The 24540-nt window shown below is 41.7% G+C and overlaps 1 protein-coding gene across 3 annotated transcripts in view; it reads right to left on the bottom strand.

Annotated features, from left to right (window-relative positions):
- The window catches only part of LRRTM4 (leucine rich repeat transmembrane neuronal 4), a 224012-nt gene that overhangs the window by 89379 nt on the left and 110093 nt on the right, over positions 1-24540 (bottom strand). The window contains exon 4 of one of the 3 annotated variants that reach the window (XM_074852090.1): positions 17850-17951. The exons of 1 other annotated variant lie outside the window; for it this stretch is intronic. In XM_074852090.1, the coding sequence (XP_074708191.1) occupies positions 17880-17951 (72 nt within the window). In that variant the 3' untranslated portion in view covers positions 17850-17879. Of the gene's footprint in view, positions 1-17849; positions 17952-20435; positions 20530-24540 lie in introns of those variants that run through there. One more of the 3 variants, XM_074852092.1, reaches the window with a different exon arrangement.

Here is a 24540-nt window from a genome sequence, read left to right as displayed (position 1 = left end):
ATACAACACCATAATCGAGGAGGAAAAATAAAGTTCAAAGCTAAAAAATCCCAGTCCTTCCTCCTCATTCAAGCAGAGATAGAGCCCTCTCTGCATGGTGCTGTATGGATGGAAGTTTGAGGCTATCCCAGCAAAGAGGGATTTTATTAAATGAGAGAGAATGAGTAAGACCAGACATTTGCCTGTACAGTACACAATTAAATGAATAGTGAAGAACAGGTGTGGCATGCTAGTTAAATTGCTTTCTTGGTTAAATTTAATTAATGTCATTATTGCTGGCTGCCTACTATATCAGAGCTGTAATTAAGCAAAAACTCCCCCTTGATTAAAACAAAGTTATTGTAACTAAAGGTTTGAAACAAAGATAACTATAGTGGACAACAACACTGTCAGGTGGTTCTAAGCCTGCACTTGACCTCTGAGTAGACATTATTCCTAGTATCCCTGTCCATAACTGGGACAGGCTTTCCCCAAAAGAGTATTTATCTATCAAGTGTTGCAATTTGTGGCACTTGTCAGGCCACATCTGGAATACTCTGCTTGGTTTTGGTCCCCACTGTACAAAAAAGCTGTGGCCAGGCTGGAGAGCACCTAGAGAAGGGCCACAAAGATGCACAAGGGAAGCCTGTCCTGAGAGGAAAGGCCGAGAGTTTGTTCGGCCTTGGGAAGAGAAGGCTGAGGGGAGACCTTATCACCCTGTTCAGTATTTAAAGGGTGGCTACAGAGAAGATGGAGACTGCCTTTTTACAGGGAGTCACACGGAAAAAACGAGGGGTAACAGGTACAAGTTCCTCCTGCGGAGATTCCGACTGGACACAAGAGGGAAGTTTTTCACAATGAGAACGATCAGCCGCTGGGATGATCTCCTCAGGGAAGTGGTGGATTCCCCCACATTGGGCACTTTGAAGATTCATCTGGACAAGGGGCTGGGCCACCTTGTCTAGACCGGGCTCTTGCCAGAAAGGTTGGCCCTGCGGATCCTTGAGGTCCCTTCCAACCTGGTATTCGATGATTCTATGATTAGATTCCCAGTTTAAAACTGGATGCCTTGTAACACGCAAAGGATAAAATTTCCCTTCCTTTACAAGGGGAACGGTTTGTATCCATCTTTTCCTTCAAGCATCATCAGATTTAGCCTGAAAACTAGAGTTTAGCAGACTGTACTGCAGCACATAATATTTTTATTTATATTTTAATTTTTTAATTTTTATATTATATTTTAAAAAGTAACAAGGTCAAAACGAGCAGAAACCATTTTAACCTTCATTGCATTTATACTGGAGTAGTTTGATCACCTTAAGGGGATTCAAAAGAAAGCTCTGAAAGCCATATGGGACAACACAAACATTAATCTAGTTTGCCTTCTACGCCCTCCTCGCTCCCCCCGCCCCGTCTGCCCACTGGATGCACTTGATTTGTCGTGTTCAAAAATGACTCAGAGCTGAGGTCAAGCAAGGTGCAGAATGTAACCGTTTCACTCATTTACCATTTACCATGGATTACCCCAAATGGTGAGATTAGAGCAGTGCAGGCAGCTGGAAACCTCATCCCCACTCCTATCCCCCTTCTGCCATCCACTGTGTGGGAGGAGGACAGATACGTGCAGAAATACAGAAATTCTCATACACATCAGCACTCTTGAGGGGGGTTCTAATGTGGCTGTGTTTAAACTTTAGCCTGTGGTCTTATCTCCTTTTGAAGAGACAAGAAATAACTGACTGGATCCTCAGGTGCAAGAAGTCAGAATTGGCTCGAAAAAGATCTCTGGGCTCCATCTAGGGTTAACAAGTGAAATATTTCAGTTAGAGAGGAGACTAAACTAGATTATCTAAAGGTTCCTTCTGGCTTTAAAAAAATACATATAGAAATCTGTGAGAGACAGCTGATTATCTGGCTCACTATCCTAAGCCTGAACGCTGGGCTACTGAAGAAACTATTTCAAAACACCAGCTTATGGAAGAAAAAAATGGAAATACAACAGCACGCCAAAGGTTTATGATTATTTATTTTTACCACTGCCAGACAAATTCTGTCCTTAGCTACGCTATACGTACCTGCTTGCTCTCTAGCCTATGGCCAATTGCACAGCAGAAAAATTAAGTCCCACAGGTTTAGGTAAGAGTCCACTGTGTGTCAGCCTGGTGCAGTCTCTTTCATTTCCATGAATAGCAAGATCAGATTCTACCAAATTTTAGCTAATTTTTCTTTAAAAAAAAATCCTTTATGCATATCCATCTACTATTTCAAGTTTTTAGGAAGCCGGAGTTTTATTATTGCCCTCCATTGTTTCTTTGCTACGTGGAATGAGTACAAAATGCTGGCAAACCAATAAAGGAGCGTGCATTTCACATCCCTGTGGCACAGGGGTAGGCAGCCACACGATGTACTGCAAAATCCCAGGACAACACGCAGGAAAACCCACTCAAGTGCCCAGTTCTCCACAGAAAACAGATGACAGCGTACAGTGTCATCTGTCCGGCAAGATAAGACACTGTGGCAACACTTATCTGACACAGATGCAAATACTTACAAGCAAGAACTCTAGCACTGAGGGAGAAAGGAAAGGGAGAATAATTCCACTAGACAATGATGCAGGCTTCCTTAAATTAAAATATAAAGCACAAGCAGGCTTACAGAATTTCCTTATTTAGCTTTGAAAAACTACTGTGTATTAGAAAGACCTAAGAATGTATTTCATTTTTTCAGTCCAGCAAAGAAACCAAGTGACACCCTGCCATTTTTTCATTTACAGCAAATATTAACATGGAACACAATTTTCTGCCTGACACAATCATTTTAATTTTCACCAAGACGAATGTTTAGAACGGCAAAGAATAATTAAATCATTTTCTATTCCAAAAGAAGCCTCACGGTCTCATCGTGTGTTTTCACCATTTTGTAAATCATGTAATGATTTTCTGCTAGTTTAAATATTACCTCCCCATACCAAACTGATTAGCTAACGTGAAATACACGTGGCAGAGGGACTTTCAGGAGGTACCGAGTTCCTAAATCATCTAAAGATTTCCTGCTACTGTGAATGTTACTCGCCCTGTGAAACAGGTCAGGATAATGCATAATCAGCAGGGCCAAATTCCTGTCTGTGATGTTTCTTGTTCATTTCAAAACAGATAATCTGCTACAAAAAAGGAGGAATTTCACCTCCACGCTCAAATTTTCAAATTAACTCTTCATTCACCGTAAAGGAAAATACCTCTCAGTTTGCTTAAGATTCTCTCTCTCTCCAAAACAAAAGCTTCCAATCAGCTATAATATACATTTGATCAGGATATACAGAAAAGTCTACCTGTAGACATAAACTGATATTTTAAAATAATTCAAATCTGATATACAAGCCTCATAAACAGTGAGGAGTTGTCATTCTCACTTTTTAAAATGGTTTAGGTGAGCAATGAGCAGCTATTTTCTTCATAAAGAATATGGTCTATATTTCACTTCCAAGTGCAGTGTGTGAGAATAATTTTACCTAAGCAATTCACAGATCAGGCCTCTTATTCTTTGTTTTGCTCAGAAATGGGGGAGTAACAGGCTCACCTCAAACACAAAAAACCTGACAGAAAAGCGTTTGATGCTTTGTGCATTGCATGAACCTGTACAGAGTTGGATCCTTCAAGTGGATAGGGGGATCTACTACCCCTGGAACCTAAAAATGCCTTCTGACAAAGCCATCCCAAGCCTCCCAGCACTCGTCTAGCAGTTGACAGAGAGATTTTATGAAATGTTGAGCCCACTGTCATTTAAAATGAAGCTAAACTGTTCATCCCCAGGAATATTAGAAAAATCTACTCATTTTTCCCAATGTTAAAAATACTGTCCCCGCCAAGTAATTCTGATCTCTCTCTTGGCTACTTTGCAGCCGTGACACACGAGCTAGATAACCATTTTTTTCCAGTTCTCAGTGACACCAGGGAACCAGGCTATCCAAAGGAATCCCTTTTATGCTGCTGGATCTTAGAAGCAAGTTAAGCTGGGCTGTTTCCCAGGCAGCTGGGATCCCAGATCAGGAAGCCTGCTTCTGCTACCGGAACGGGCTCGAACCGTTAACAGAGAGGGGGTGACTCTCAGCCTTGTGGGACACAAGCAACAGCGTTTTGCTGGAAACAACTCTGACCACAGCTAATGCATTAATGCTCAGAGGTGCAACTGGACAGCCCAGTTCAGTGTATCACGCCTGCCACGATGACACGAACACCGTCCCATCAATAATGCACATTAATTTCTGGCACTCGCACGTTCCTAGTTTTAGACTTTGATTCTGCACCTTATTCTGTAGTCTGACCTCCGTGCCCTCACAAAGGGATAGTTAAGTTCATAGTTCTGAAGCTTTAGTGTAGAGTTGGGTACGATAGCACACCAGAGACCATTGGTATGATTCAGTAAAAGACAAAGCTCTCAAATTCATATCGAGTAGCTAACTTGGCATCCTAATGAAGTACTGCTCTGTTTTGCAAATGTGAAAACCCAATAAACTAAATGAATTTCTCAAGGTCACAGAAGGAGTCGATAGCAATTTCAAACAGAATGCAGCTGACTGACACCTTAATGACAGATTGACCATTAATTTGCACTTTGACTCACTCACAGCAGTGTGAAGGCGGCCTGAGGCTTCAAAGTCAAATGATTACATTTTAATTTCACTTTGCACTGGTAGAAACAGAGACACAGGTATGGGACAACAGCTAATCCAGTCTCTAAATTCCACGGAAGCACAGCTGCTTCGTAATCAGGATATATGTGCCTCCATAGCTACCTTAGTTCTGCTGGGCTGCATCAGTTAAGTAGGAGAGAGCCCATTCTCTTCTGCAGCACACGTCAGGTGTTCAGATAACCACAGTGATGGGAGTAGCAGAAAACCAGACCAGAACAATGAACACAGTTGTCACACTGGAAGAACGGGAGTAGAGAATGTAGATTTATACACTGAATTCCAAAAGAAGTTAATTGCTATCAGGAACTAGAGAGTGGGACCAGAGATTCCTTTAATATCAATTTAAAGATATATTTTACTTGCCATAATGAACATGGAATTCAAGTTTGCTCAATGATAAAAATGAGAATTTTAGAAGCATGAGCCTAATATACACACACTGAATTTTTAAACCACTAGGGTGTTGGTTTTGGGTTTTTTTTGGGGGGGGGGGGGGGGGGGGCAGGAGTATGACAAGTTAACAAGGTTTGTAAATTATATAAAAGCCTTACTGAAAGGAAAGGAGGACTTGTTTGCATCTACATGCAGCAAAACTGTAACCTTTTCTGTCCACACACCTCCAAAAGCATTACTGTATTCTGCTGTTAAAATGACAAAAAAATAACCCTCCACCCCAAGACGTAATGCAATTTATTAGTATTTCAGTGCTGAATGCACTTGTCAAATATTTAATCATCTGATTCTTTACATTAAAAATGTGCAGAGGGAGTCTGCCACTGGGGAATAGTAACAATCCACAGAAGTGGGAATATTTTTGGAGGATGCTTCTCAAGAAGAAATGAAGATATCGGTAGGAAAGATGGTGCTGCTGCTATTGTATGCCAAGGAACACATTAGAGGTGGCTGGGGAATAGAATACGTGAGAACAGCAGGGCTCATCCATGCCTTGATTTGCTAAATGCACACTTGAGAAAACTGGTTAGGAAAGATTTGCACACCATGATCTAGGTATGCCTTTGCATACAGAAATAAGAGATTTCTTTTAAAGGGGCATGGAAGCAACAATCTGGCAATGCTGCCCCCTTAAAGTCTGCTGCTTGTAGAGATTCCAGGAAAGTCATGATCTTTGTTAAAATGAGGGAGACAAGGTTGGAAACTCAAGCTGCTCAGAGGCCTCTTGAAACAGCTCCGGACCTGGCACTGAGGAAGAGGGTGAGGTGATGGAGGCTCTAACTGAAGGACAGGAGGCAAAAGTCACTGTCACACTCCTAGATTTTCCCTTGGCTCCCTCATCACAATAGCATGAGCTGACAGAACGGAACAGAATTGAGTATGACTCAGAATTTAACAGAGCTGACACAACTTCTTTAACTTTGCATCATCATCTGTCTCTTCTTTCCTACCTAATGCTTTCATTACTTTTTCCTTATTGCTTCTCCCCAGCCCACCAGATGCCTCTTTTCACAGCTTGACCATTCCTAATTTCCCTACAACATTAACAATGTAAATCATGAGTACACAGAAAATCTAAGTGATAAAATAAGTGCTCACTTAGGAACAATACAAAGTCCTGACAACTGACCTTTCTATCAAACTCAATCCATTTGCGCTGTAAAGAATTTCCAGTCTACCTTGCAGGAAGAACTTAGCTGGTTTACATCTACAGAGGTTTATGTCTACAGACTTAATATTTATCTTATGAATAATCCGCTTGCTGTTTTGCCTCACTCTGTAACGGACCACTTTGAATAATCAACATTTTAGAGTGAAATCTTTCTTCAGTTAGAAGCTAGTCAAATTTGTTTATATCAGTCATTTTATGCCAGTCTAGCTCAGCATTTATAACACCTGCACTGCTCATTTAGCAGTTACATTTCATCAGTGTCTCAGCCTCCATTTGCACATCAGGATCTACAGATAGGACATGGACAGATCAGAAAGCCGATTCCTTGAGCCACGATAGCTACATTCAAGATACAAGTCATGAGTCAGGAGGTAAAAAACAGACCAGAGAATATACAAAACCACATACCAGCCAGTATGAGAGTGGCCCCCAGAAGATGGAATTTCCCTCCCAGGGAAATTCTGCTGTTTCAAATTTAATTTTCCTCTAACAGAGGAACAAGAAAACACCTGCTACTTTCGGAAAAAAAGACCTGAACTTGTTTCAGCCCTTGTAGACAAGAGGTTTTCAATGTTTCTAAGAACGAGTAGCACAAAAACTAGGAGCCCACCAAATATTTCAGTTTTATATACATAACACCCTGACATTCACAAATCACATGTAAATCTAAGCAATTTATACTGATTCATCAGCAGCTTGTGTTGAAGTAAACTATGAACAAAACTGTGTTTCTCTTGAAGGTCTTTGCATTCCGGCAGGTGTCCACACTGTATGGCTAACTGTAACTCATGTTTTTCCCCCCTGCAAAATGGCAAGTGTCAGAACTATGGCACAGGTAGGATATATCTGGAATTCATAGAAAAATATATGCATCTTTTGCTTCACAGTACATGTTAAGAATTCATCACCAGGACAAGAAAATAATACATACACACCTCATCTCATTCACTGGTGTTCCAAGAAGCAACCTTAGCCCTCTATGTTATTGCTGTGATGACCTGAGAGAGGAACCACAATGGTATTTTGACAATATACTACCAATCACCTAAAGAAACTTGCTACCTTGTGTCACACACCGCTCCCCACCACCCCCTTACACGGAGTTGAAAGGCCATTCAATGAGAGAGGCGTCATTTCCACTGATCTTATGGAAATGGGAAGCAGAGAGAACTCCAAGGAAGAGAAGCCTCAAATTTGAGATTCCGGGCAGAAATGGAACACAGCGCTGCTTTTACTAGTTTTTTGACACCAAAAAATGAGAACTAGCACTGCTTGTTTCTAATCCCCCCCCTCCTGCCTTTTAGGTTAGTTACCAGGAGGCAGACTCGGTTTTTGACCACTGTGGTGAGAACGGTGAGAGAACTTAATTGTTATGGCAGATTTATCAATTAATATCACTGAGAGTTAATCCTCACGACTAAATCTACTTCTGCTGGAATCCAGCAACCCTTCAAACAACAGGACTGTGGTGTTCCTGGTATCAGCAATATCCCCAGCATCAACAGCAGTGAAATTCCAGAGTAAAAAAGCTAGACAGTCACGGTGCTCACAACCTTTTCAAACCATCAGTTTCTGATAGTCACATGGGTGTTAAGTTTCCTTTAATTAAATATGTATGATCCAAATCAGCTTGACTGTGACGACTCACACATTACTAAGAAGGCACATGACCCCTAAATATACCATACCTTTTAGAGAAGGGATTGAGTCATTCTGCCCACTCTGAAGACATTCTTAGCAATGTGCACCAGGAGCATCAAGACTCGACTACTCCTTCAAAATAATCTTACTTTATCTACTACTTTAACAACAAGTTCTAGAGTCCCTCGCTGAAAATGTAGCTCCTTGCTACCAAACGCAGCACACATGGACTGTCACGTACAATTTATTTCCTTAAAAATCTGAGATTCAACAGCCACAGGCTTAGAATGAAAATGCACAGAAGAGGAATAAATAAAAGCAAGGTATGTAGTCTACATATGTCAAGTGTCCTAGGCAGTAAAATGGTAATATTAATATGGAATTAACCTGAGTCATTTTGTAATGATGACTGCAGTATTACTTATCAGTGTATGGGGGAGGGAGGAAAGGTAATGAAAACTGACAATAGAGGCACAGATAATTCTGAGGTATTAGCTAGTGGAACCGAAGGGGAGAAGTCATACATTTCTCTTCCATATTTACTATAATCATGGTTTTGATCTATGTTAGTGACATTTACTGCGCTGCAAAGGCCATTAAAACTCACCTGGCGAATTACAGGAAGCCATTCCAAGCGTGAGCCTCAAGCGCCCTTTGTGCAGGAGTGCACAGGTATAAAATACACAAACACCACCACCACTTGATGATAATTAATTTCAACCTCATTTGCCTCATGCCAGCCTATCACATCCTCCCTCAGAACAGAACTTCTTTCAAAGAGTTATGAAGAAAATGTCACTGAGGTAATATATGGTTCAGCCATAAGATCCTCCTGGCTGCACTTCCAGCCATGGGGGTGAAAACAGTGCTTGGTGCAAGCACTCTATCGCACACCATAAAGTGACTTAATTCACAGATCCACTAATTAGCTGACAGAAGAATCACTTCACCAAGTGATTTCATCTCTGGCAATTATGCAAGCTCCCATTGCTGCTGGGAAAGACAAGACAACAAACCTATACCTCGGTAGTCTCGGCATCCAGCCTGGCCGCTGTGAGGCCGGTGCCAAGCTGCGTTACATCCCAGAGTCTCCTTTTGCCAAACTCAAATACTGGAGATGTAACTTGGGTCACTTCATGGGATGTTGAAACAGGAGAAAGGAAATAAGTTAACCAGTTCGTAGCTGCGTATTTTGAGTGCTGCACAGTGCCATCTGGTCAGCGTGTGCTAAGCCAGGAGCTGAAGGTTTGCCACGCAAGACAGTTTGGTTTTAGCATTCAAACCACCGCTACGCTAAGTGCTCTTCGGATATGAGGTCTTCATTTGAGACTACAGATAAATCATATTAGCTGCTCTTTGCAGCACTCAATTGCATTTTTAATGTGCAGAAGAAGGCTGCAGTTATGTTCTAGTGACTTTGAGTTTTGTTTAGACTTACAATTCCGCCTGGCAATTGTGAATAGCAATTCTTGGATTTCAAAAGTAGGCACCTTTAGCACAAGGGAGATAAGTGACACAATTACACAGCAAGTCCAGGATCAAAGCCCTGATTCTGTTTTACAATTCTAGTCACTGGACTGCTTTAGCTCCCTCAGCAATGCTCTCAGATCAAAAGAGCCTTGCCTTGAGGAAGGCCCACGTGTACAATGATGCAATTTCTATAAATAGCGAGATGTGAACCTTAGTGGTTGGCACAGGTGACAGAATATTGACTCTTGTGGTTTTACAGTAGTTGTAACTACAGCGAGAGCTGTTACAGATATCCATATAGGCTAACAAACAGGATGGCACCTGCCTGAAGCCACTTAGCATAAATCTTAGTCATTCCTCCAATACAAAATGAAAAGCAGTGGCCACCGTTCAGGGAGCACTAGCACAGTCCAACACAAAAATCCTGCCTCTGTACCGATCTTTCAAGACGCATACGCACGCTGGAAAATACCTGTAACTGAAAAGATCATCTACTTCAACGCCCCATGACATGCTCCTACCCCCTCCCACGAATCTCTCTTTACCGGGGCAGGCAGAATACTACATTACGTAGTGCTGTAGAGCACTTGCCATACCTGAAGCTGATGTCCCCATGTCACATCTCACATTTATAATTAAGACACTTGCCCGATTGTATTCAGAACTCAAATGCTACCTTCTGAAAATCAAAGCTACAGTTACTGTGAGTGTTGTGGGAAGGCAGCACTGGAATCAAGATGTCTGTAGAAACCAGTTCTCTTCCTCCTGACATCTTCTATAGGACTCAGAAAAGTTTCTCCTTCACAGAAGTCCCTATTTTATTGTAACATCCTGATCACTTTCTCCTCGTACTACTGCATGGCACATTTTGACCTGCTTTTCTTTATATACATGAAAAACTGTTGTCATATGTTTAATGAATAATGAAACATAAAAATAACAATCAATTTTGTAGTGAGGTTTCCCTCCCTAAATTAAACAGCCTAATTACTCCCTGCTCTCATTAAATAAGTCACTTTTATTAGGCTATTTTACAATATACCTAATGTAACTTGGCTCCCAACTATTCCGAACCCAAACGGTACCATCTTTATTGCTGAATTGCCCATATTATGCCATTACACTCCTGGCTCCTGAGAATAGTTTTATAATAAGATAGGTTACAAGAATGGAAATCAACATTGATATTCAACCAGTAAGTCTGGCTAAACAATCCGAGACCTTTAACAGAGTAATGGGTAAACCGAGCCCGAGGGTGATCCACTGACCACCTACTTTTGACCTTTTCTAAATGGATATGTTTTGCACACAGAAGGTAAGTCATTTCCTAGAAGTTAACACAGAAAGGCAATGGCAGAACTAGAAATGAAACTTTTAGATTTCTCAGTCTCAATTTTCACATAAATTTATTAGTCAGTGAACTAATTTGGCTCAGGGGGAACTATACGTGACAAAACAGACTCATTCAGCCAAAAAATCCTCAGGGCCAGATTTTTCTGCAGATAGAAAATAGCACAGTTTTACTGGCTTCTAAGTTACCCCCCAAATGCATGGCCACACTTGAGAACTGCAGGCTTACAGAGTCGGGTAGCTAGCCCGCGGGCTAGCAGTACTGGAAAGGAACCACCACTGAAGCTGTGTTTTAGGAGTTATTACAGGAAAGAGGAGAGACATCAAGTCTGGATGACTATAAAGTCATCGAGTGAGCAGACAGAAGGAGCAAAGGGCCAACACTGTAGTCACTGTCCAGGGCCTCCATTTCTCCCACCGTTTCTGACTGCAAACGTCGCCATCACATCAAAAACATTATGCAATTTCCTTGGCTTCAGAGCTTAATGACAGGTTTCAGAATAAAGGACCTTTTCCAGTAAGATTTTGAAACTTCATGCGTAAAACAGATATATATAGCTGCATTTCCAAGCTCTGGAAGCATTTGAAGGAGTAGCTTCCAAAGTTTTTATTACACATTAAACCACAATCTCATTCCTTGGTGTTACGGAGATTTGTTCATGTTAACAATACAATTCAGTAAGGCATGCGGCTTTCACGAGGGGGTGGGAGAAGGCAAATGCAAACTGTCAAGTCATATATATGAGGGCTAAAATCTCAATCGAGCATTTTGAAAGCCTGTCAGGAAAATTAATTACCCTCTTGATTTAAGGAGTTCATTTTTGTCCCCACAGACAAAGGCAGCATTTAACTATTAAAAGCTTATATTGGTCGACAACTGACACCCAATTCACAACATAGCCAAAGGCACAATATAGCATATTCAAAACAGAGCTCCCCTGGGTACCTAGTTCTTTACCCCTTCTGAGTGTTATTTTGACTTTTGTCAAAATTTCCCTAACGGTAAACCCTACACTTACGCAGACAGATTTGTCAAGAAGTTCTTCGATTCATCATTTTACTTCCTCAGAGGAGTGATTTTTAACCTTAGTTTTCTGTGAAAATAGGACACTTCAAAAATTAACATAAATCCCCACATTAGATGGAAAATGCTTGATTGGCCCCAGAACACACACACTTCATGCCCTGGCTCAGAAACAAGCTGTCTACCCTGTAACAAAAAAGAAAATCAGGGCTCACTCCCTTCCCTGCTATTCACTCGAGTCCACTAAGTTCAGCAGAAGGGAGCCCGATGAGTAATAAGATCTAACGCAAGACACTGAACAGGCAGAAACAGTGTGCAAACATGAGATGAAACAGAGCCCCTGAAATTAAACAGGTTTTTTTAATGAGAAAATGGGTCTTAGTCTATTTTGGAATGTAATTTTTTTTTTTTTTCCTCCAGAAGGGAGAGTCGGCCTAAGCAAACCTGGAGTCATGTGTACTCAGAGAGAGAAAACAAATATGAACCACACAGACAAAATCTTCAAGTACGTGCAAGGTAGAATAAAGAGAATTCTGTTGTTCAATCATCCACGCCCATGACACGCAGCAGCAATCACAAAAGAGGAGAAACTGTCAAAAATACCATTTGGGAAACGAAGATCAGAAGCACATACTAACAACAGAAATTTTAAAAACACTGCAAAAGTCTTGCCCATTTGAGATCGGAAATAACAGAAAACTCACGAGAAAATCTTTTTCTACCTTCCTCTACATATGAAACCACTCTTCAGCAGCACTGGCCAGCTATAACTGAATTAAGTCTCTGGATTACTTTACGACATAGGTAAGAATTATCACCTATGTTTTAAGTGAGCAAAAGGATTTCTCAATGTCAGCTGATGAGTCAGTAGTGAAGTCAGGCCATCACACATCTTACTGTATTCCATAAATCAGAGCAGGATGAATAAACGCTTCCAACTTTATACCCATTCAAGTAAAGGGAGGGTTGCCAATATCATCAAGGAAAAGTAGCCTGCTAATAATCTTTTTCTTTACAGATCTTTTAAACCCCGAATCTAACAAGCCAATTATCACCATTCCTTCTGCCTTGTCTGCATGAGTCTGACTTCCAGTACAGGACAGCATCCTTACAGTACAGCCAACTCAACATCAGATTCCCTGCTGTAATTCTTCTCAAGCCCTTAATACTGTAAAAGTCATCAAGGGATGACTTTATTTTGATATGCAAGCAAGGCACGTTGTATTAAAAACAACAAAAAAAATCACCCAGCAGAGTCTTACAAGAGATATGGTTAGCAGATGTGCCAAAAAATGTCACGTAATCACATGAATGTTCTTAGAGGAGTGCTGAGCCAGTGGACCCTCAGATACTTAGCTCTTCTCCTTCTTGATATTTTTACTGAACAATGCAATGAGAGTATCAGCAATTGTTCTTTGAGCTGACTGACAAGTGCAGTACAAAATTTCTTCTAATTTGTCAGCGTTTCATAATCTCTGTGTGGTTAGATGCACAGAAAACCATTCGATGTTTAGGGGATTTATGCTCGGTATCTTCCCCCCCGCCCCACATGATTAATGCTGGTTTACACTCCATTAAAAAATTAGGCCGTAAAACTGCCTTAATGCAGATGATATGGTCTTCAGTTGTGCAAAAGAGTAAGTGAAAGACTCAGCTAATTTTATTACTAAGATTGATTTCTTGTCACCATATTAGTTTTATACATTTAAACTACTACGTATTTGGGTTTACCCTGTCAGCCAAGAAGAAGCGGAAATACAAGCATCTGGAGTCACCCTACCAGACAACAAGGGGAGAAAAATAAAAGAAACGCGGGGCAGCTCTGGAAGGAGAGGGGAGGGACAGAAGAAGGGTGGCACAGGAAGTAATATTTCTGGGTCACCAAACATGACCTGGCTTAAAAACAACCACAAAAAACCCCCACAACATACACACAAAGTAAAAAGCCCAGAAGAAACCTCTAAAAATTCAAATGAAATACCACCAGCAAAGTACTAGAGGCTTGATTTGGAAAAGAATTCAGCACCCAGCACTGGAGCTAGCAACAGTCGTGACTGCTAGTTCTGGGGCTCCTTTCTGGCCTCATCAAAGGTGTGAATTATTTGAAACTCTGGCTGCGTTTTTTTTACATCCTACACATTTTCATTGCAGTCACGCTCATGATTTCCTCCTCTACCTTCCTCCTCCCCGCAAACCGACGTGGACCAATACTACAATAAACATACTGAGGGCAGGCAATTACCAACTTGCCAAAATGAAACTCTCAGATACCTTATGTGCTGCAGGGACTCTGCAGCACAAAATAGAATGAATCATGTGTGTCCACTGAAATTAAACCAAATACAATACGGTCTAAGTAGAGCCATTCATCACTCAGAGGGCCAAAGGGACTGTCATATTGTACAATACACTGGTAGCATGCTGAAGAGAACATTTTCTCTTTATATTTCGGGGTGGACAGGGAGACCGTCACACAGTGGTTACAGCAACAAGAGAGCGTGTCGTCGTCACTTAACTTAACCTACAGAAATAGATCAGACAGATATTTTGGGGATTATTTACAAATAAATGCGAACAATTTTGCAGCATTTAGCAAATGACCACATATATTGCAACAGCAGTTATAAGATGATCAAGGGACTTTTGGTAATGCACCGACACAAATGAACGTTCCTGATAAAGAGATTTTCTCAAGCTAATGATTAGACTGAAGACGACAGAAAACACATGAATACTGGTGAAGCAGCAGTAGTCTGCCCAAATGCCATTTCAGACTTCTTTGCAGACAGCATGTTGAAAGGAGTTTTGAAAGAGCAATCAGGGTTATTTTGCAAATTACCACGGAAAATCTGCAAGCACACGGGGAGAAGGCATGAAAGTGCTCGTAAATTTAACATAAAGAAACAAACACAATTATCCAAGACAGAAGCCATTCGAATTGCTACAATACTTCTAAAAAACATAATGTGATCTTAATCACTTCAAGTCCAGTGCAGTTGGATAATGAATACCTCCTGCAATGTGCTGAGCACCCTCACCACCTCATGATAACAACATGAATGGTTCCTAACAGCTGCCAATTTACAATGTTGGTAGTAGGTAAGAGTTACCCGCTTCCTATTCTGACCATACTAACTGATTTATTGGAAGCACGCTTGCTCAACCTGTCCCCAGCCAGACTCCAGCTGCTCTGCTCACCCGTCTGTCCAAATACTACCATCATAGTCATCTCTGCTGGGTACAGTAAATCCCAAATAGATATGAACACCAAAACAACTGTCCTCGTTACAAAGTCTCCCTCAACAATCATCAGGACAGTGAAATCTCTCTTCCAGCTACTCACCCTTAGGGGGATGTTTCTGTAGGGTCCGAAACCAGGATCCATCACATGATGCGTCTCACCTGACTGTATGAAATATAGAACATTAACCACAATGACACTAGCAAAATCCAACCTTTGGAATCAAAGAACATCTTGACAGTTTATATCAGCCGGCTGAACATGAGCAGCAGTGTTCCCAGGTGGCCAAAAAGGCCAATGGCATCCTGGCTTGTATCAGCACTAGTGTGGCCAACAGGGACAGGGAAGGGATCTGACCCCTGTGCTCGGCACTGGTGAGGCCGCCCCTCGATGAGTGGGTTCAGTTTTGGGCCCCTCACTCCAAAAAGGCCATTGAATGACTCGAGCGTGGCCAGAGAAGGGCAACGGAGCTGGTGCAGGGTCTGGAGCACAGGTCTGATGGGGAGCGGCTGAGGGAACTGGGGGGGTTTAGTCTGGAGAAGAGGAGGCTGAGGGGAGAGCTCCTGGCCCTCTCCAACTCCCTGAAAGGAGGGTGCAGAGAGGGGGGAGGAGTCTCTTGAGCCAAGGAACCAGCGCCAGGCCAAGAGGGAATGGCCTCAAGCTGCGCCAGGGCAGGGTCAGACTGGCTCTTAGGAAGGATTTCTTTGCAGAAGGGGCTGTTGGGCGTTGGAATGGGCTGCCCAGGGCAGGGGGGGAGTCCCCATCCCTGGAGGGGTTGAAGAGTCGGGTTGACCCAGCGCTGAGGGATCTGGTGGAGTTGGGAACGGTCAGGGTGAGGTTCATGGTTGGGCTGGAGGAGCTTCAAGGGCTTTTCCAACCCAGATGATTCTGTGATTCTATATCTGCTGTGTCCCAGTGCTGTGTGCTCTGCCCACTGGGTCAAACATCAGACACAGTCAGACTACCAAAATCCTGTGGGTTTCAGTCCTCTTACAGCTTCGTCTGGTTGTAACACCTCATTATTGACATCTGTAAAGGAGGGTGGGGGGAAGCACACACAACAAACCCAAACAACCTAAACCACAACCTCAGCAAGCTCAGCAGGATGTTTTACTCATCTTAATTTTCTTTTCAATTTCTCTTAAAGGAAAGGAAGCCACATAATGTCTCTGACTTAAAAATATGCATAAATAGTGGATGAGTTTTACCCTTTATAACTATTCTGCACTGAATATGTTGGTTTTTTTGTTTTTTTTTTGTTTTTTTTTGTTTTTTTTTTTTTTGTTTTTTGTTTTTTGTTTTTAAAAAGAATAAAATTGAGATAAACGCTTGATACATTAATAACATTTTGGAGGATGAGAAACCTTCCTCTTCCGTTCAGCCCAGTGAGATGAAGGCTGATGGTTATGGGAAGCAGCCATGATATCATCTGGCAGTTTCTTCTGCCTCATGGGAAAAAGGTAACTATGGAGATAGTCGGCAAAATTATCAGCACAACTGGTTTCATTAGTGCCTGATACAAAGCATGCAGACCAGATTCAGTAACCTTTTTCCTTCTAGTTACTGAAAGGACGTTGCTTTTATCTGGAACTGCTAAACTGAAGGTGGCAGTTTGGGTTTTACACTACGCACTTGAAAGAAAAATATTAAAAATATCCCAATCCTGGCTCATAAGAGCCTTCACTACTGAGTGAGGATGAGCACACATGTTTCAGGGAACAGTTTTCTGTCAGAACGTACGATTTCATTCAAACTGAAAGCATTTCATGGAAACACATCTGTACTGGCAGAGCAACTTCATGAGTCAAGATGTTTTGCTCAAGGTTTTCCATTTTATTCTGAGAATATCCGGACATTTGGTTTCGTTGAGATGAAATAATTTGGTTTTTGCATTTACAATCCGTTCATTTCAGTATCTATATGAGAATATCAATCTGATTAGGTGGGATTTTTTTTTTTTTGAAAGTTTACTCCATAAAACATATTTGGTTTATGTTCAGTTGGAAGGGATGAATTTATTTCACAAGCAAAACAGACAAAACACCTAATACTAATCTGTCCTTGCAACAAATGCTCACAGCCTGCAGAGAATGTCAGCTATTGGACTACACGTTCATAGTTTTTGAGAGTGGAGGTGGGGATTTAGGTCAGCCCGTGGTGTGCTAGGTACAGAACAAAATCCAGAATTAACAGACTTGCACAAACAGGACAAAGCAGTCAACGTCTTTATCTCCCTCCATCTTGGCAGTAGAGAAAGCCTTGGCACCATCTTCTAAAATACCAGTTACTGCAATTGAAACAGTACGGATAGTTATTTTAGCCTGCTGCTAGTATGTGGGAGCAGCTGAGTTGCAGTGGCATTTCGAGTTTTCAGGAGATGTATTATACTGCTTCCTGATGACTGCTGTATCTCAAAACAGAACATGGGCTAATGGGTTTTAAATAAAGTGCCTTTTCCTGTACAATATTTGGGGATCTCAAAATGAGCTCTAGTGCCCTTCTTAGTGTGAGCCCAATGGACACTGCTGGGACAGTAGTGTTCTGTGCTTTCAAATATGGCTTATACAATTTGGAACCTGTACAGTCTATTTTTTTCCTTTAAGCTCTAAAATAATAAAAAGAGAATCCAACATGGAACATCCTTAACGACCTTTAATGATTTCGTGTATCAGTGTTGAGTTTGAGAAAGATGATGCTGGGCATGGCAGTGAAACAAGAGGTAGTACTGCATTTGTTAGAAAGGGAATCGTACTACAGGAATATTGCAAGAAAAGGCACAAATACTTGCCACATTTCTAAATCTCTTCATTCTCTAGGACGAACATGGTCAGAAGAAGTGGGGTTTTTTTCCGATGTGCTCTTAAACAGTAAGCACTGATAACAAAGAAGTACTTCTGCTGGGCTCAGAAAGGGAATCAAGGCTAAAGATAGCCTAAAAGAAACAAGATGACACAGTAAAGGATAAACTTTAAAGATGCTGACATGAACGCTAAAGCAATGTGTGTCTCTTACTTTCACTTGCACTGTATTCCGCAATTCAGGCCATGTTTTTGTATTTTAGACTGGAAAACACAACAACAGCAGAGTAGAAACCGTCTACGGTTTCTGGTCCTCCTCCCCACCCCACCCTCATGACAGACATAAACAACTCCATAATCTTCAGTAAACCAATTCAATAAACCCTAGCAGGAAGGTATTTGTGACACTAACACCTCAGCACAAATGGAAAAAAACCGAAGCACAACCACTAGGCTGGCCAGGCACTGCAGAGGTAAAGGCTTCACTTCCTAAGCAACTGTTTACAGCATCAGATAATTCAAAAATGCCAGACAGACCTACTGCTGTGTTACACTTGCCTTAGACGTGCGCCACCGTTAATCCCTAATGTCAAAATACTAGCTACTAATGAAAGGACACAACTTCTTCAACTACAAGAAGTCTTAAAACCTGAGAAACATTCTTTCGCAGAAAGCAAGCAGTAAATCTCTGGATAATTAAGAACTGTGAATATTTAACCCGCAGAAGAGCAATGAATTATAACCAGATAGCCACGAACGTCGAGCATCCTTCAATATGTAAAGTGCTTACCCGATTTTTAACAACAATTTTTTCATCATACCATTTTCCCCTCTTCCCCCCACCCCTCACAGAGATATTCTTGTTGGAGGATGTCATCAGTGCTGTTTCTGATCTGTCAGATATAATCTTCTAATCTGCCAACTTTTCGCAAGAAAGAGATGAGCTCATGCACTGACTGACAAGATGTGCTGAAAAGTCTGGGCTTTCTCGAAGCCTGTTAAAAGTTTAAGTTCCCCCATTGTGTGAATACTGTCAAACTTGGCCCTGCAATTTTCATAATGACAGCTGCTGTCAGTTTAAAAGGGTAAATTATTCAGTTCAACTGGGAATGCTGACAGTAAGTGTAAAAAGGGCCTTAGCAGTGGAGAAAAGAAAAAGGTTCCAGGTATCTAAGGAAAGATGTAGTAAATTCACTAAGACACCTTAGGCATACTCAACTCGAGCTATTTTCTAGTCTCCTTCCAAAAACCTGTGAAGCTATTTACTTTGGCAAGAAAAGAAGAACATAAAATTAAACCACATCAGTAATAAAGTTCAAGAGCCCTACAGCCAAGTTTACAAAGATATTTTGATGCCTGTAAACACAAATCTTTACACCATTTACAAGTACACCATGCAATTTAAATTGTCAAACTCCTGTGTGCTTTCAATGGGAGATCTGAAGCTGACGTATTTTTAAAAGTAATTAAAAAAGCTCCATTAGGTGCCTATCTGCATTTTTTGAAACCTGTTTCCACTACCTCCTGTTACGAAGGGGATTCACCATATATACTTTGCAATTTCTTCTCCTCTGCCCTACAGCAGAACTAGAGATGTGCAAAACACATTTTGAGATCAACCCATTTTGGAGATGGACAGAGAGAAATAAATTGCAGTTTAATCATTCTACTTGTTTGAATGAAAATGAGGAAAACAAACAGAAAAACATGACTTCTCAGCACTGCAAGTGCGTCGTTTATGCTTTGCGAACGCCTACTATTCCCATTCAAGATTTTCCATCTGCTCTTTCAACAAATTGCGCAGGTATAGAGGATGAACAAGCAGTAGCAAAAAGTGGAGAAATTACTCTCCACCATCTACAGTTGTATCTCCAGCTTCCTTCTGGAATGGGTGAAACAAGTAACAACGACTACTTTCTGCTCTTACTGGGAGACACATCAGTACGCGAAGCCTGAAGCTTGCTAAGACATTTCAAATGCAAAATGTCTGTTGTAATAGATACAGAGTGTTTGCCATATGCTGTCAATAAATTTCTGGTTTCTAGCAGTCAAAAAAGATATACATAAACCAAGGGGGATGTGGCTCTGAAAAACTGGGGTTCATTTAAACTGAAATGCATTAAGTCAGTCTGGAATAGGATAAAAGAAATATTACTATACACCAGCCTGAATAAAGCACTATCTAAATCCATTACAACTTGCACCATCTATTCTCAATTACAGCAGACACTGTGATACTTGTACATGAGCTATCAGAAACATTAAATTAACTATGAAGTGATACAATCTCCCTCAGTAATCGTAGTCATCATCTTTCTACTCTCTCAAGAAAGACGTCTTGCTGGCTGTAATTGCATGAGAGTTCAGAGCATCTCTGCTCACCTGTGTTCCTGCTAATTCCATGCTCCGTTATCCATGTCTCAGCACACTCATCTACCTATTTGGAAATAGGATTTCAGCCTCTATAAGAACATAAATTCTATGCTCTGCACATACTTGCAGAAGTAGGCATCTTTACTTCTTTCCTAAGGGTACAGGAGGCTAATCAATGCTTCAGTTCTTGGGGCTAAGGAGAGGTTGAACATTTATAGACTTACGTGTGTTCATCTTCATCTCTCCCTCATACAGCCATATTTTAAAACTTGATTGCTGCAACTGTAGGTAGACTGAGAGTTATGCGGATTCAACTCCAGAAGAAATGCATCACCCAGTCTATGAAAGCAAAACAGTTAATGAATACCCTAAAGTTGTCTGTAGCCTTTTTCTACTGCCTAGGTCAAATGAGCACTCACTCTACAGAGAGATTTGTTACCAGCTGTTAGCCATTCCCTTAAGATATCTGCAGCACATTCTCTTTCTGAAACTAGAATGCCCATAAATCTTCTAAAAATCATTTGGAGTTCAGGAAACTTTCAAAGCAGGCTTGAATTTCAGTTTTGTCTCTCCCTATAGCTAGTACTGAATAGGACCATAATTTACTGAGAGTATCAGCCAGCCCACAGCACGCTGTCCAGCACAGTCTGTAGCTCACAGTGCTCCGCTGCTTCCTTCACGTTCTTACCGAGCACTGACAGCAGTTCCTCTCGGCACCTAACAGTGCCATTAATGTTAAATAGATGATGATGCTGGTGAGATTTTATGTGGCTCCCAGAGTCACTTAAGATTGATGCTTATAAAGTTGTGCTTAATATCCAACATAATTTTTCGCAAGTAAATCATGCCTCCTCTTTACGTCTTGATAACGCGCCTCTTCACAGTTACTTGACTGTTATATTTAAACTTACCACAAACTTGTGTATATAAACATACCTTTGCTACGTGAGGCAACAAGGCAAACCAAATAGTCCCTAAACACCAAAGCACAAAATAAAGCTGCTGCCATTAACCACGTGTCTTAATGAAACTCAGAGGCTGCATCGCTGCCGCAACCAGGAATGTGTTCAGCATCCCTGAACTAAGGTAACTGTGTTGTGAAGAAACAAGTAAGACAGCCTGTACAAATTCATCAGGACCCAAGGGCGTTTAAGAAACTCTCAGTGATGAAATCGGTGACACCATGCCCTCGCTGCCCTCACTGCATGAGCTAGCTCGGCCAGCAACCAGGCTTCAGTGGAACACAGCAACAGGTTTTCTACTTGAAGCATCTCTACGCAATAACCCAGATCCAGTGCAGCTCTGCTAAGGAGAGGGGGAAATAAAAGAAAAAAGATAATGACAATTAAAGAGTCATCATCTCCTAAGGAACAGATTAAAAACGTTACAAGCAGGAAACTCTTTCCCCAAATGTGGAAGGAGCCTTAACCAGATCACAGTCTAGTAGCCTAAGGTTTCAGACTTCTATTTGTTATGCAAAACTGTCCTAAAAAACAGACCTCAAAAGATCCATATGGTCAAAAAGTCTTGCATGATTTTTATCTCCCAAACAGTTTTCCAGCTGTTGCACTTGTAATTAACACCAGAACAACCTTTTGCTATAGTTCTTTTTGTTTCTAGTTCTAGGGGAAGAAATGATGAATTAAGAAGAAGGAGAAGGGAAGCGGAAGCTTTTCTGGACAACTGAGAACAGCCAGAAGAAACAAAACCCTTCCAATATTCCCAGTTCTTATTCTTGCCAGTGGTTCAGTGGCCTTAAATTTTATTGAGATGAGTAGTCAGTTTCTGCAATTAAAAAGATTAAGAGATTGATCTTTGACAAGGATTAGAAGGCGGCTTTTAGTATTTTTTCTAAGCACATTTTTAGTGGAAAGCTTTCCCTTCTGGACTCAGCTATTGTATCATTAGGGACAATTCTGTTCCTTTTCTTCTCTCACAATCCTTCAGTCACTCCTCTTATGGCTGATCAGATGACAGTGCTACATATATAGCAGTTGCCTGTGTAGTGATGTTAAGAAAGTACCTAAGATAAATACAGTTCTAGGTATGTAGTATTGTTGCAGAAAATAAGGAGGAGGAGTTGATCTTACAGGAACAGCTAGTTCTCCATGAACCATCACTGACCTACAAATCACAATTTAGGAAGCTCTGTGTTGTAAAGAGTACAAAAGGGGTGATGCTTGTGTTCCGTCCATAATGATACCGATAACTTGGGGCCGCTGCACAGCAGATTCTTCTGTACTGCAGACAGAGCTGGAGAATGCTCTCACCCATGATGGATGCATTCTAAATAAAGCCAGGCTGACAGGATCTTTCAGGAAAGCATTATTGCTACTAATCATTTTACAGTATCATTATACATCAGAACAAGCAATTTAGGGCGGGGAAAACCAAATAAAAACCCCTCTGTACACATGCCAGTACTTCAGATGATTGAAAAACTGATCGAAGTTGAAAACCTCTCCACAGAGAAAACCGGAAGGAAATAATACAAGTGCCAGTTTTGCAAAACAGTCCCCCTTCTTCACCCTCTCATGCTGCTAGCTGTATTTTATAGCAGATTTAAAGAGGTCGCTGCCCTTGGCCTGAGTTCTCTTCTGCAGTACTCCTAATCTACTCTTTCCAGAACAAGAGTACATCTGATCTCCACTGAGCAGCTAACTGCCTTCTGGTGTTCCGTTAACAAGACAACGCAGACCTAAGGATGGAAACCTGACTGTGAGCCAGCAACGTGCGCTCGCAGCCCAGAAAGCCAACTGTGTCCTGGGCTGCATCCAGAGCAGTGTGGGCAGCAGGGGCAGGGGGGGATTCTCCCCCTCTGCTCCGCTCTCATCAGACCCCCCTGCAGTGCTGGGTCCAGCTCTGGGGGCGCCAACAGCAGAAGGACACGGACCTGCTCGAGCGGGGCCAGAGGAGGCCACAAAGATGCTCGGGGGGCTGGAGCACCCCCCTGTGAGGACAGGCTGAGAGAGTTGGGGGGTTCAGCTGGAGAAGAGAAGGCTCCGGGAGACCTTAGAGCGGCCTCCCAGGGCTGAAAGGGGCTACAGGAAAGGGGGGAGGGACTCTTGATTGGCGGGTAGGGATAGGATGAGGGGTGATGGTTTTAAACTGACAGAGGGGAGATTTAGATGAGATCTAAGAAAGAAATTCTTCCCTGTGAGGGTGGGGAGGCCCTGGCACAGGTTGCCCAGAGAAGCTGTGGCTGCCCCCTCCCTGGAAGGGTTCAAGGCCAGGTTGGACGGGGCTTTGGGCAACCTGGGCTAGTGGAAGGTGTCCCTGCCCATGGCAGGGGGGTTGGAACTAGATGATCTTTACGGTCCCTTCCAACCCAAACCAGTCTGGGATTCTATTACAAGGATACACACCTGAAATGAAGAAACATCGCAGCAGGCATGGAGGACCAGTGATAAGCATCATACCTTTTCATTCACAAGGCCTTCTTTTAATTTCCCAGAAACACAGATTTGGCTGCTCTACTATATCTTTGTGTATTTATATCTGACTAAATAAAATCAGCTTGCCCTCAGTACTGCGTTTTCCGTTTTGCAACAGTCTCTCTACAATGAGGTCATCGAGACCATCAGGTTCCAAATATAGCCTCCTGGAGCAGTCCTACACCCCAGGCTAGAGCACATTATCTACTCCAACGTAGATTTGATGCTTCATCTCTTGATTTTACTTTGGTATCATTTCCTCTATTGCTTTTAAGCACCATAACAAAATATTTGGCATGTCATTCTCCATAATTTCAGTATTTCACAGCAAATAACTTCATTTAAATGCAATTTTAAAAGTGTCTTCAGCATCATTTTAGTTATATTTCTATCCTATCAGAAGTACAAAACAGTCTTACTTTCATCTGTCACCCAGTGCCTGATACAGAGAAATGCCAAGCATTAAAGGTCCAGGACAAGCACAGCTGGCTCAGAATCTTGACAAAAGTTTCACATCCTACCAAGACCAGCTGTAGTGATTCACACTTAAAATTTGACAGACTCTAAGAGTGGACTTAGACAAATAATTTATGGGGTTTTCCCCCTCAATTTCCTAGCTGTCCAAGTTTATTTTATTAGCATCTACGTCAATTTTGGCACTTATCTGGAAACCATGGATGCCGAGCAGTGTAAAGCTATATACCACTGAATGCTTACAGGACTCTTTAATTTCAGCTGAAGAAGAAGGGAAAAAAAAAATTTAAAAAAATCACAGTTGATGCTATAGCTACATCCTTTCAGAATTTGTACTTTTTGCACTGCAAGCAACAAATTTGCCTTATAACCAGCTAACTAGTTAATCCAGACTCACCTCCCTTCACATCACAGCCTCTAACTCAACGTGCGCCCCCCTCCT

Source organism: Strix uralensis, chromosome 28 (genome assembly GCF_047716275.1).
Source record: "Strix uralensis isolate ZFMK-TIS-50842 chromosome 28, bStrUra1, whole genome shotgun sequence".
Taxonomy (NCBI): Eukaryota; Metazoa; Chordata; class Aves; order Strigiformes; family Strigidae; genus Strix; species Strix uralensis.
Note: the sequence above shows the minus strand (reverse complement) of the source record. Positions and strands in the feature narration are given on the sequence as shown.